This window comes from Aplidium turbinatum, chromosome 2 (genome assembly GCF_918807975.1).
Source record: "Aplidium turbinatum chromosome 2, kaAplTurb1.1, whole genome shotgun sequence".
Classification (NCBI taxonomy): domain Eukaryota; kingdom Metazoa; phylum Chordata; class Ascidiacea; order Aplousobranchia; family Polyclinidae; genus Aplidium; species Aplidium turbinatum.
Window position 1 is genome coordinate 34161189 of NC_137473.1, and position 14614 is coordinate 34175802.

The 14614-nt window shown below is 36.5% G+C and overlaps 1 protein-coding gene across 1 annotated transcript in view; it reads right to left on the reverse strand.

The window, feature by feature from the left end:
- LOC145765381 (ephrin type-A receptor 4-A-like) overlaps positions 1-14614 on the reverse strand; it is a 46508-nt gene that overhangs the window by 13140 nt on the left and 18754 nt on the right. The window contains exons 5-9 of the mRNA XM_082577197.1: positions 11906-12016; positions 7345-7503; positions 7043-7160; positions 3086-3241; positions 263-371 (exon numbers count right to left, since the gene is read on the reverse strand). Coding sequence (XP_082433323.1) covers positions 263-371; positions 3086-3241; positions 7043-7160; positions 7345-7503; positions 11906-12016 — 653 coding nt within the window. The remainder of the gene's footprint in view (positions 1-262; positions 372-3085; positions 3242-7042; positions 7161-7344; positions 7504-11905; positions 12017-14614) is intronic.

Genomic DNA, 14614 nt, shown 5'->3' on the forward strand with positions numbered 1-14614 from the left:
CAAAATTATGCATTTTTTTTTATTTCTAGGCAGTATATGACAAAGTCCTCCTCCTAGATATGAAAATATTAAAAAAAAAATACAAACTACTAGATTGCAGTATCCGTGCAGCTGCGAAACCATTCTGCATTGTACATTGTTTACTTTTACTATACTATGAAGAGCGTCGCTTCTCCATTGAATAGGGGGCAATAGGAAAAAACAATTAACATTTCCGCAAATTAATGATAATATTGTACATAATGTACAATGATCCCCTTACCGATAAGTTAGGTCGTTTCTTCCGCCGGTATTCAATGGTTGGGACCACTTCAGGGTGACGGATGTTTTATTAACTTGGGAATAAGCGTTGACTGGTTTTGTTGGAGGTTCTGAAACAAAACATTGGGGTTTAGCGTTCCAAAATAAATGATTTTAAACGGAAGATAATGGGCAGTGCTGCACAGCAAAGCTTAAACAAAACTGTCATAGCTTATTCAGTCTAAAAATGAGACGGTCAATGAAATACTCCATTGAAACTGCCAACGACGTTTTTATGACCTGTGACTTTTTCACTAGAGCAAAGATTAAATTACGCAGCAACTGTTGAGTAAGAGACTTTCTAGTTCGACACTTGGCGACATCATAACCGTGACACACCAAATGTTGATTGTGCATAAGAATTTGGAGATTGACAAAAACCGGCCACGACGCAGCCTGAACTGTCCCAGTCGGTGAGACAACAACCGTTCTTTGGCGTGGCGCATGCTTCGCGTTTTGTGAGAAACTAACTTTTACTAATTGTCCATAGACAACACCATTTCAAGTTATCACTTACAAGAATTAAAAATAAATTTTAGAAAAAGAACAAACAAAGCACTGCGACAAAACCAGGAATTTCTATATTAATTGATATCTGTAAAAAGTATAAAATTTCGAAAGAGATATTAAGATTCAACTACTAAAACCATAACGTAACTAAAAAGTTACATTTTTCCATATAACTCGACAATCTCGTCAAGCAGCTTTTGGTTAGGGCTTTGAAGTGTCTTTATACTATTAGGTAGTACGGGAATGGTAATTTAGAACAGCTGTGTTACAATAATCGCTGCAAATATTTGAACACGGATTTGCATAAAGCAACGAAATTTGAAAATGATACAACTGACCAATTAAATGTAAATTTAAAAGTTGTCTAAAATATTTTAAATCACAAAAATATAGAAAAAAAGCACTTCATGCTGGTTTAAGTATATATACGTTTAAATATGTCTTTTACAAGCATCATTACAGCACGTCATTATCAGCAATATTACAGTTTACAGTATAAGAAAACGCTTGCATTGGCAAACATTAATTTGTGAAGTTGATATTTCAGTTCAGTAGGCCATTGTCCTAAGGAGGAATGTAGGCATTTCTTTCTCTATAAGAGCTTACTGTTCATAATCATGAGAGAAATCAAGGGCTATATTCCATGGGACACCACTCCGCAATCGTGTATCGGTTAAACATAATGCAGAAATGCATGCATTGTAAAACGCGTCATCTTAACTGTAAAATACTGCTTGCAAAAACAAATTGAAACCAACATTCAAGGAGTTGCAAAAAAACTAGACAGTCATGTACGATTCGCCTACGTATGTAAAATCGCTGGAGGCTTTCCACTTTAGTTGTAATGATAAATGTTGATGCTGGTCTTATGGGCGCGGGAAAGCGAAGACGCTCGTTATTGTTTTGACTCAAAATCTTGCATTTTTTATCAACAGAATTCAGAATGCAAATTATCACTTTAAACTTTTTGCAAGTTAGTTATATTTCTTGAGTCGTTCAGCGGAAATGACGAATATCCTTCAATCTTTTTTTTCTAGGTTAGGCTTTGCAAACACTTCACAATTTAAATAACTTTGATTGTGTCAACGATTTTGATAACACTTTGAACAGTGTCCTCACAGTTGGCAAACACTCCAGTCTTTTTTTCAAATAACGACCATAAAAACCCATTAAGTGCGTGGCTGTGACTACAATGTTGCTAACAAACTGGTACAACAACTGGCTGAAAAGATTCATTTAGAAACTTCAAGGTATTTGCTGGGCTAGTAGAATGAAGACTTTTTCATACTAACTCCTGATCTTGAGTGTCAATGTGACCGATTGAAAAACATTTCTTGTTTCCGACCACCATTTTTTGCGAAATGCTTGATAGTGGCAGATCCAGGGGGGGGGGGGGGGTGATTGGAGAGATCCACCCCCTGGATGTTACAAATGTTACAAAACATAAGCTTTAGCAGGTAAACCAATAAAAAAACACCATCTGAAGTCGATCTTTTGTTTGTGTGAGAATTTGAAGAAACCGGTTTACAGTTGATAAACTCAACACCAAATTTACATTTTTTGCAGTTAAATTGATCGCAATGATCAAAAAAAGGCATAAAGCAATATTATCGTTTGATCACTTCATGAAAACAACCACTACTTCAACACAGCAAAAGTAAATATGTTATTTGGTCTTGTTCTTAAGTCAGACTTAGCAACATGGTGATTATGGCTTAGGCACGTTATTTAGATAAACACAAAGTAAAGATTGTGAGAAAAATACTTTCAGCTTTTGTTGGATGAAGAATGTCGTGTTTGTTCCAGTCAATCAAACCAAAAGCTTTAAAAGTCATAAAATAATGCCAATTACAAAGCATACCTTCAAGCTTGTAAAGCTTTTTAGTGTGTAGTTATTGGATATACTGTAGCCTACAGTGGACTCTACACTGCATTATACCAATAAAAAAAAATTATGTAGCCTACTGAAAATGTATAGTTTTCAGCCTGTTTTCAGCCAACAAAATATCGGCAGTAGAAATTAAAAAGTAATGGAGCCCTACAAATGGATACTTTTTTTTTTGAAGTAAATTGTAAAAAAATTAGAACAGTTTTAAATCTTGCCAATCAAATATCAATTTTTGATACAATTAGCTTGTGTTAAAAACGGATAAATTGTGTCACATCTCCGTATCAACAATGTGATGGGTTGCGATGTAGTTTAAACAGGGTGAGATTAACTCATGCCCTCAAAACACGCATACAAAATACATCCTTTAAAAAGAAACTAACTTACTAGTACATTGGTCATCTGCGTCGTCTGAGTGAGCCCGAAAGTAACCATCCATGCAATCGCACAGTGTTGCCCCTTGTGATTTTGATAAACTATAATCCGGGCATCTTTTGCATGGTTGATTGGCGACGGTTGACTTATAATTTCCAGGTCTACACGCTGTAACAAAATTAACAATGCAATTTTGACCTTTCAAAGAAAACGTTAGCAGAAAAACGAAGTTTTGCAAAAAACGAAGTTTTGCGAGAAACAAAATTAAAAATGTTCGAAATGTAAAAAACGAAATGTTCACTAAATTTCAATCCATGGTTGCAAACGATCTGACAAAACCTCGCAAAAGAACATTACATTTTGTTGCTTTTCATCTCATACGTTTGAAAGTAGAAGCCGAAAGATACAACTTGTTTTATTTGTAGTCTATAATGCTGACACTAAAACAACTAAAATGTTTCTGCTTTCACTTTCACTCGTCGGGTGAGCGCTACAACTGCTGATGGAAATGTAAATAGCATTGGAACCCTTGCTAAACATCCAAACGTATCAGTATTCAAAACAATGCGGTGCAAACGTAACGGATAGCCATAATTGATTGAAACCTTGAGCACTACGTCCTCTCCTACGCGAGAAAGAACTAAAGGTGGACCGAGTGCTTGGTGTTGCATCCCAAAAACCAAAAGTATCTTTTTTACATTGTTTCAACAATAAAAAAGCAACTTTTGTTAACTAGGATACTGGTGCTCACCGGACTTGCAGAAAGACACAATAGGAATTTTGCGACACCAAACGAGACTCAGCAAACCGTTATTTAAAGTTTTAAACCCAGACGACAACACAAATCGATTGGTGACTTACGAAACGCGGTAATTGTAGTCTTGCCCATAGAAGAATAAACCAACAATTTCTATATCGAGTGTTTCTCTGCACCCATTCATTATATCAAAACATGTGCACTCTGAAAAAGGCTCTGTTTTTCACATCGCAAGCGACTTCTAGAATATGACTGATCTAGCCTTAATCTTTGTGAATAAACTATCAAACATTCAAATTTGTTTAAAATCGCAGAATCTGTTTGTGCGACAATAATAACGTTGAAAAGTGGTTTGAGGAATGGTGAACCAGGCATTCGGCTTTACTGTAGATTGTAGGATCGTGGACAGCTTTGTGGGTTACGCTTCACCAGCAGCGAACATTCCCTGACAGTAAACTTTGTCATTTTTGCACTGATTGAACGTCTGCAGACGTTGAAATCAATGTAAAAATGACGGAGTTTACTACCTGAGTTTCGAAATTATGCTCAAAATTTTGTTGACAGCTCAACTTACAGACCTATGAAGTTACTGGGGCATGACGTAGCAATAGCATTTATTACGTTGATTTAAAGGAATTCGATAAAGAATTGATATAAAAGAGATGTTAGTTCTAGCATTGCTCCCTCACTGTGCCAACATGGAAGACCAAAAATGTCTATATCAATCACGAAAGATAAAGTATTCTAGATATTTTTGACATAGAAGTGCTAAAAATACCAGTTTGTATGGTTTAAAAATTAAAGAAAAGCCAGTCATGCATTACAGCTTCTGCACTAGTACTTAATCATGCGTGACAGCACTAACCACAAAAATGCGAAAACTATTGGCTCTGAGTGCACAAAGAAGAAACTTGTTGCCTATAAACAAAAAAGCAATCAAGTATGAAAAGTAAATTAAAGCAATTTGTAACCTAAACCGTACAAAAACATAACAACGTTATTGTTGTTTTATTACAATTCATATCAAGTTTACAAAACGTTTAGAAGAAGCCTTTGATTGATTATATCCGCCAACGTAGTGTACGTTTGGACTAAGTTAAGGCCCTACGGCAAATGTTCTGCTTTGTGTGATTAAATGTAACAACAGAACACATTGCAAATCGTCGGTGTGAACGCTAATCCAGTTTATTACAGGTTCAAAGCGGGTTTAATTTGATTTTGAAGAGGAAAAGAATGCAAAAGGAATATTTTGACAATTACTGCACTTACTGTACAAAATATACGCCATGGTCTTGAGAAAACTGCATCATCAAAAAAATTCTGGCAGCAGTAACAGCAAAATAATTGCCACAGATGTTATTATAACGACTAGAAATCTTCTGTCAACCGAACACTTTTCGAGAGTGAATAGTATTCAATTTTAATTTGAGGTTTAAGTTTTGAAATGAGCATAGTCATTTTCAAACCCATATTAAAGAAGTCAGTTATGGGCTAAGCAACTTGTCTTTGAATGATTCGAACGGGATGTTGAGGAACACTTAACATTCATACTTTTACAAAAAACAAAATGTTTAAATTGCTTATTCTTACAGTCTCTGCTTATTATATGTCTAAAAACTAGAATATACACAACATGCTACAACCTGCCACTTAAACTGTTTTAAGATGATAAGTCTGCTTTCGAGTGATTTGAAACTTTGAAAGGCAAGGAAGATTAAACTTAGCGTTGTGTTTCAGGTTGATAGTATCAGAAGTGATATATCTGACACGTTGATAAACTTATTAAAACTTTAGCAAAGCCGAGGAGCGCGGTATCATATGATATGGCTTTACAGCATTGGCCACACATGCCGAAAATACATAGGTTAGAGTTGACATGCCATAACGTACTGTACTATTAAATACAATGATATTGAAATGCGCATGGCAAAAAAAATTGCAATATTTTCTTGAACAATCCTGTGTTATTGTTGTGTCTTGCCTGTTTTTGGTATAAAAAAGCAAACTCTCTCCCGAAACTATATTTTCTTGAACATTTATTAACGAATTTCTACTGGTATTTTCGGCACCATATTTTTCTTTTCACTTATAGAATTATGCTTCAAAAATGCTATTTTCTGTGGGACTAGTAAATTTCCTATTTTTTGTCATAACATTACCTTTTCAATATGTACATACCGGTAGTACAGAAAGTTCATACATACTTTTTTGAGGGGTAGGGAAGCAGTAAAACTAATCAATGAGAAAAACAGAACAACACAAAACTATATTCACGCCAAAGTGCTTTCATATATCAATTATTATTCAAAATTTTCTTTTTTTGCTGTACGCTGTTGTAAGATTATTTTACTGAATGCCACAACATCTTTTGCGCTTGCAATATTAAGCGAATTCTAAACAACTATAAACAGATAAAATAAACACAACATGCCCGGTTTAACTTCTCCATGACGTTACTATTGCCATAGCAACCGGACAGTTGAAGTAAAGTGAAAAATACTTTTACGAAAATTAATCGCATTTCTACATGGAATTAATCAAATGACGAACGTAAAAGCAAAACTTGTAGGTGGCTTTTCGTAAACAACCACATCCAACCTATCTATCATCGTTAGCCATTCAGAACGAGCGGGACCTTAATATTTGACCTATTGTCCAACAAAAACAGCGTGGACATGTGGTGCGATTGTAACATAAACAACCCAGCACCGTGACCGAACGAACATTTTTGCAATCAAAAATAGAAGCAGTTTTTCAACGTTGCTAAGACATGAAATCAAAGCAAATACAAAGATAACTTTTGTTCGCGTTGGTTCAGCAGTCGATCGCCGCAAACAACTGATCCCCGCAACTGACCCATGTGAAAGTGCTAGATTGGCTCACAAGGTGAAAGACACACTGTATGAATCATAACAAAAGACACAATAAAAGACGTGGAATGAAGCTTTGAAAAAGATCAAAGAAAAACGGCTCAGCGATATCAACAGAAAATCCTAAAGCAAAAGTAAAAAAGTGAACAGTAAATCAGGTCAGCTCTCACAGCTTGTTGCATTTGAAGTATTCTACACACACACAAAATCTAAGCAAGCAGGTAGTTGCATTTACTAGAACTATCAGTTATTTAATCACGATGGTGTAAGTTTGGTGTTCCCATTTCAAAACGAAGAGTCGCCTTCAATGAGTTGTCATAACCAACCACGCAATGTACCAACCTCTGCATTGAGTAAGGTCATGATTAGGTTCATAGCCAGCGGTACAGACGCACGTCCCAGATGGAACAGTCCAATCACCTTCCCCGTTACAATATAAACTTGGACGGGCCCTGTTTTCCTAAAATGAAGTTTACACTAGTCACAAAATGATTAAACATTGGCACCTTTAGAAGACATAAACTTTTATTCATTATTTAATTTCTGTAGTTACTTTTTTTCTGTAAAAAGTCTAAAGAATGATAGCCTAATAGTGTATTGCATTGCTACATATTATGGTTACAAAGCCAAAGTTATAAAATTACCGTTATCGCGTTTCGAACACAGGAACCTTTCGTTTCAACCAATGACGTCAAATCTTGTCCAGCAGTTGTTCGAGTAAAAGTTGCCAAGTTCTTGGTGTCTTTGTCACAATACTTGTAGTAGACTCTAACGTGCATCAAGGCCACACAGCCTCCTGTATCCTGAAAAAAAAATGAACAAACATCACATTAACAATCATGGTGTATTTGCAACAGTTGGAGAAATAGATTTTTAGGTGGGATACACTCGGAATACAACTGATGAAAACGCATAGCAGTTGAATTCGGATTGAGCACATTCCAAACAAAGACGATGTGGTAAGATCTTTTCTGGCAACTTTTCTCACTGCATGTGAGCTGGGAGAACTGTCTATAATTTTACATCAAAGACCAACTCCAAACCATGTAAAACTTACACAAGAAACATCATGTCATAACATTTTTTATACTGCCATTGCAAATACATAGTTGCTGATGCATTTCAAATAGTTGTATCACTAAATGAAGCCCCGTGACCACCCTTGCACTTGTGAAGAACAGGATCAAAGCCAAAATACGTTTCTCATGTAGTTCTCATTGAACTTTGTTTTGTAGTTGTGGTCTACTGCAGTGCTCCGCAACCGGTGTGCCGCGGCACACCGCGGTGCCGGTGTGCCGCGAGGCGATGCTAGGTGTGCCGCGGGATAACTATCATCAGAACATACTTTTTGAAAAGAAAGGAGTTTTGTGTTTTAAAAATTCGCGCTTTACCACTGCAAGACAACTCAAACTCCAGCTAGACTTCCCACTGTGTATTTATGATGTTTTTATAACTCACAATTAAAGTTTTCGCAATGGGAAGGCTGCCTTAGTTCTGAAAAAGGCTGGTTAACGTGGTTAGTGTGTTTTTAGAAGTCAGGCTAGGTCATTTCGAATTGTCAGTCAGCAGTGTTCAATAAAAATTTTCGTATTTGTTTCCTTGTATTTACAATTAAAGTTTTCGCAATGGGAAGGCAGCCCTAGTTTTAAAAAAAGGCTAGTTAACGTGGTTAGTCTGTTTTTAGAAGTCAGGATAGGTCATTTCGAATTGTCAGTCAGCAGTGTTTAATAAAAATTTTCGTATTTGTTTCCTTGTATTTTTCTAGCTTCGCTTTATTGTGAGCTAATAAGCTAATTCATTTGCAGTCCTTAAGAAAATCCTTGAAAACTAAAATTAACTAAAAATCTAATGGATAAGTTCTTGAAAAGATCAATAGAACCAGATAGCATGCCTAGTACAAGCCATGTTGCAAAAAGACCGAAGGTTTTAAAGAGGAAATACAAAGCAGATTACCTTCGGTTTGGATTTACTTGGTGTGGTAACGAAGAAGCTTCGAAACCACAATGTGTAATTTGTGGAGAGCAACTTGCAAATCAAGCAATGGTTCCAAGTAAACTTATCCGCCACTTACAAACAAAACATGTCAATTATGCCAACAAGGATAAGAAATTCTTTCAGCGGATTTTAAGTCAAAATAGAAAGCAAAAACACTTTATGAAATCGTCTTTCACAATTTCGGAAAAAGCATTAGAAGCTAGTTATCACGTAGCAAAACTGATTGCACAACAGAAAAAACCGCATAGTATTGGGGAAAAACTCTTAAAACCAGCATGCCTAGAAATTGTTCGATTGATGCTTGGACCAAAGGAAGTTGAAGAGGTACGGAAAGTGTCATTGTCTGCAGAAACTATTAAAAGACGAATTGATGATATGTCTGGTGATATACTTGAAACTCTAATTAATAAACTAAAAACGTCTGGGAAGTTTTCTCTTCAGATTGATGAAACAACAGATATTAACAAAAAAGCACAGCTGTTAAGTGTAGTACGTTTTGTCAATGGCGACTCCATAACAAACGAGTATTTATTTTGCAAAGAACTTCCAGAACGAACGACTGGCCAGGAAATTTTTAGAGTGACCAACGAGTTTTTCATAGCCCATGGTATCCATTGGAATAACTGCATCAATGTTTGCACAGATGGTGCATCAGCAATGGTGGGCGAAGGAAGAGGTTTTGCTGCATGGGTAAAACGTCAAAATCCAGCCATTCAACTTACGCATTGCTGCTTACACAGGGAAGCCTTGATGATCAAACATTTGCCAACGGAGCTGACAGAAACAATGAACGACTGTATCCAAATTGTTAACTTTATTAAAGCAAGAGCTTTGAATTCAAGAATTTTTTCATTGCTATGCGAAGAAATGGGATCAGAACATCAATCACTGCTATTTTACACTTCTGTGCGTTGGCTTTCCCGGGGAAAAGTTCTCGCAAGACTTTTCGAACTACGGCATGAAATAAGTCAATTCTTATTAAATCAGAACAACCATGATTTGTATAAACATCTTGAAGATGATCATTGGATTGCCAAACTTGCATACATGGCCGACATATTTGAACACTTGAATGAACTCAATATCAAAATGCAAGGCAAAGGTGAAAACATACTGACATGTTCTGACAAGATAAGAGGATTTAAAGAGAAAATAGTGCTCTGGAAAAACGAGTTAAAAAGGGGATCACTGAAAATGTTTCCCAGAAGCAACCTAAATAGTATTGATAAAGAATTGGTGTTTGATTTGGCCAAAGAGCACTTAACTTTGTTGCATGAGAAATATGACCATTACTTTTTCACAATTAACACGGAACAATACGATTGGATCCGAAATCCTTTTGCGGCTAATGCTGAAATATCAACGCAAGACTTGACTTTGCCTGTTAGAGAAAACTTTCTTGAACTACGAAATGATAGAACTTTGAGATTAAAATTCAGCGATGTTCCACTTGATGAGTTTTGGATTTCAATTGAAGAAGAATATAAGCAAATTTCGCAGGCTGCTATTAAAATTCTGCTCCAGTTTTGCACCACTTATTTGTGTGAACAAAGTTTTTCTACTTTGGTATTGATCAAAAACGATAAAAGATCCTGCTTAAAAGAAATTGATGGTGAACTTCGAGTTGCCCTTTCAAATATTGAGCCAAACATACAGCGACTGTGCTCATTGAAACAAGCGCAAATATCTCATAAATAAATTAAGCTATAGTTTTTTTTACATTTTGAGTATGTGTCGGCCAAATTGTGCCGCAGAACTTTAAAGAGTTTTTAAGTGTGCCGTGAGTAAATAAAGGTTGCGGAGCACTGGACTCTACTGCGCCCACGTTTTAGAACCATATTTTAGTAAATGCCTTCGAACGCAGGACCAATTAGCCGCTATAAAACGAGTCAGGTGCTAGGAACGAGCACATGTCCTATAGTCAAAGGATTTAAATCATGTCAGGTACTGAGAAAAGGCGATTTGATTCACTGGCTTCACAAACAATGTTCTAGTCAAAATGTCCTTTTCTTAATCGTATGATTAAGCATTGCGATTTTCAAGAAAAACGTGAACGGACTGCACCTCTATTATTGTGTGCAGGAAATTTAAAGCTCATGAAAGGTTTATCAAGAGTGCTTTAAAATTAAGTTTTTATCGAAGTCGTTGTCTTGGGCTAGATTAGAATATTAAGTTGGTGTTGCACATGTGGAAAAATACATTTATTTACTGTAGATGCGAAAAACGTATCTGTCACAACCAAACGTGTTCAAGAATTACTTTCAAAGTTCTTGGCACAACAGCGCTTGTGGATCTTTTAATCCTCTTAATAACTATATGCGGGTGGAATTTCGGTTTTTCACATTAACAAGTGTAAACAAGCTAAAAAAATTACATGTCATTACTTTGCTGTTGATAAGAATTAAAAAAAAAAAAAAAAAAAAAACGGAAAGTACGACTTACTTAAAATGCGCTATTAATTCAAAAACTGAAAAACTAGCAGGAATAAACATTACATTTCTTTGTATTCAGGGTTGCAGAAATTGTTTAAAAAATGCAGTAAAACTGTAGGCTTGTGATGACCGATCATAATAGAATATTATCAATATCACTATTCGTATATTATTATCATAAGTTTTGTTCAGTATTTTTTATTAAAAACGCATGGAGAGTTTGCAGAGCCCTATTTACGGCATATATCGCTCTACTACTATAGTCAGGATATCCCATATCCTTAATGGAACTGAATAAACATAAGTTTTGTTATTACAGTGCGTTAGCCATGTTGCAGGTCTCTTTATTGCTTGATTAATTAAATTCTAAAGCATCTTCCTCCTTTAAAAAAGTCGGACTGAAGGAGGAAGATGCAAGGGACAGGGTGAAATGGAGAAAAGGGATTAAGACAATTGCTGCGCGGAAACAATCGGCCACCCCCACTAGTGGGGAACAAACCGACGATGGATTATGATGACGAGTAAACTTCAAACCGCCCAACGCCATTATCAGTACAGTAATAAATTTTTGTTGCGAAAGGTAAAATTTAATTTTGCTCTATATTGGCCTAACATGAAGCAGGTCAGGTAAACATAGACCACTGCTGCAACGTTTTGTGCGAAACTAACAGTTTTGTTTAAGTTTTAAACTACAGCCAGGATCTACTTCATCGTTCGCAGCAGCATTGCCAAATTGAAATTCGCGTTAGAAAGCAATAGGTGTCAAATAGCAGAATACCTGGACGGCCAGATAAATTCCATTCTTTGTGATAGGCCCTATGTCCCGTGTCTCAAAATTTGTTTCCAAAGAACCTGGTTGAAATCTTTGATCGGCTGCGATAGTGTCAACCTGCAAGCAATAACGTGTTACTGACTTGTGACCATGCCAGAGCTGAAAAAAAACTTGAACCAAAAACATTTTTTGGCAGACGGAGCTGAAGGTCAGGGGTGTAAACAATTTTGCTTGCTAAAGAGAAACGCTACAGAAGATCTACAAACGACATAGCTTTGTGAAAGCTTGATGTTTATACAGCAGACAAACACCGCACTTTGATACAAAGCATAGATCATTTTGTTCCACTACATTCATCCTTTTTTCAATAGTTCAATACTTTGTAAGTTAAAGTAAAGAAGCGAATGCATTGCTATTGCACTTCTTAGAAAGTAAAAACTAGCGTGTGAACGGGTAGACAGAAAGTTTAAGGCAGTTCCGTAAAACAAAATAACAAGAAGTCGCAAGTTTGCAGAAAGGTAAAAAAGTTCCTAAATAGTTTTCAGAGGATTTGCATGAGTGTGCACAAAAATACTGAAGTTTCAAGTTTAATTTTGCTGCTCATTTCCTGCTTTGTTTTGTTTGAGGCATTCCCTGCTGCATTTTTTGGCATAACCGTCAAAAAATAAGTTTTTTTTTAAGCAAACAAAAACATCTTGTGATGTTGAGACGATGCAAAAACAGTTATGGGGTTTGGCTAGCCTGGTTGTTGCCGAATCTCACGATACCACTATTACCAGCAGGGTTTTATTTCAGGTAGCCTGGGACTTTGCAAATAGCAAACAAACCCTTTGCAGGGCTCTTAAGATTAAATGGCTCCAGTTTCATTTGATTTTCCACCAACCCTGTCACCAATTATTCGATTCATTTTCTTATAATTGACGCAAACTGGCAAACAAGTACTTAAAAGTTATCTTACATCAATTCAATGTCAAAAGAACAGTTTTCAATGTTTGGTCCATGTATATCGCAGGCGTAATAGGCTACGGTACAAAAATCAGTAAATTATTTTTTTTTACGTTCACACATCGGATGACTATGTAATGCAACAAGCACAAACAACACGAAAAATGGTCTCTGCAAACGTAGCAACACACAAAACTGAGCTGGAGTCAAAAACAGCTCTGAGCACTGTGAGCAGTGTGCGATATTCTAAGCGCAAGTGTATGCTTTAAGCTGGCAAACAATGCACAGGAGCTTTAGAGTCCATGATTGTCATCAACAAATAGCTTTTTGACAAGTTACATCAAAAAAGCTTAAAAGCTTGAATGTCAATCGATGGTTTGCAAAGCCGACTTTCCGTACTGGCACTACAAATGTTTTTGAACGACTCTAGTAAACTAGATGTCGTAATAAATGTGAGTAGCTTGTTACATTTTGATACCAGTAAAACTGCCTGAGTGATCAGTTGTTTAATTTTAGCAAAAAACATCATAAAACAGCATTTGTCTCAACATGTCTGAGAGTGCTCGAGCAAATAACTATTGGACAAAACAACGTTTTTTACCTTTAGGGATTTGTCTTGAAGCAATTGTTTTTGTTTTAACCTTACGGTACTTCATTGAAACGTGTCTTGCATATCAAGCCGAAACGCAAATTTAAAAATCTATTAATAAGTACCTACCTCAAAACATACAATGCAATGCAAAAAACAAGTTAGGTAATGATGAGTAAATTGAAATTTTATGAAGGAGTATCAAAACACCTCATGATTCATGAATGGTTTTAGTTATCCTTCATAATGTAATCAAAATCACCATGTTGGATTTTATTTCCTTGTTTTTTTCTTTGCTGTGGTTTATAAACCAGAAAAGAAAAATAGCAGCACCAATTAAAAAAGCAGACGTAGCCATTAATGCATAGGCGCCTAACCCGTGGGGGCGTGGGGGCCAGGCCCCCACGCATATTTCTGCGTGAGAGCAACTTTTTATGCTGTATTGATACATAAAACAATAGATGAACTAGCGATCGGCAGCAGGAAAACATTTTTTAAATGCAAACCGCAACAGCTTCGTGATAAATGATCACCAGAACGAGTAGCGATGCTACAATCCCACCCCAGACAAAAAATTCATTTTTACATTGATTTAACGTCTGCAGACGTTGAATTAATGTAAAAATGACTGAATTTGCTGCCTGGGACATAGCAAAAATCTACCATTTTGCGTCGATTCAATGTCATCAGATGTTGAATGCACCCAAAAACAACATAAATTGCTACGTAGACGCAGCGTGCGTTTGGCTTAATGCGCTTGCAAACAGACTCGATGTCGCTTTCGAAAGTCCAAACCTCTGCAGTGAATAGTCGCGGCAGTGAATCGCTCGCTGTAAAAATGAACTTGAAGTCTGGGCCCGAGATAACCACTAACCAACGCAACAAGGGCTGGTACAAATCGCATTGCACACACACGGCATAATCAACGCAACAACGGACTCGCGCAAACTGCATGGCGCACACACGACCGTTGCCACAGAAACCCGATCAAAGGCGGGAATGTGCGCATCTTTTGTTTCATCTGCCACACGAAAACGGGCGTTTTACAGCGAATTGAAAGCAGGTCAGTCATAAGTTGCGATATTGTAGTAAAAAGGAAGCAATGTCAAGTCGAAAACTTAATCAAACGTCTCTCCGTAACTATTTTTCAAAAGCTGTTTACGGATGTCAGCAACTTTTAA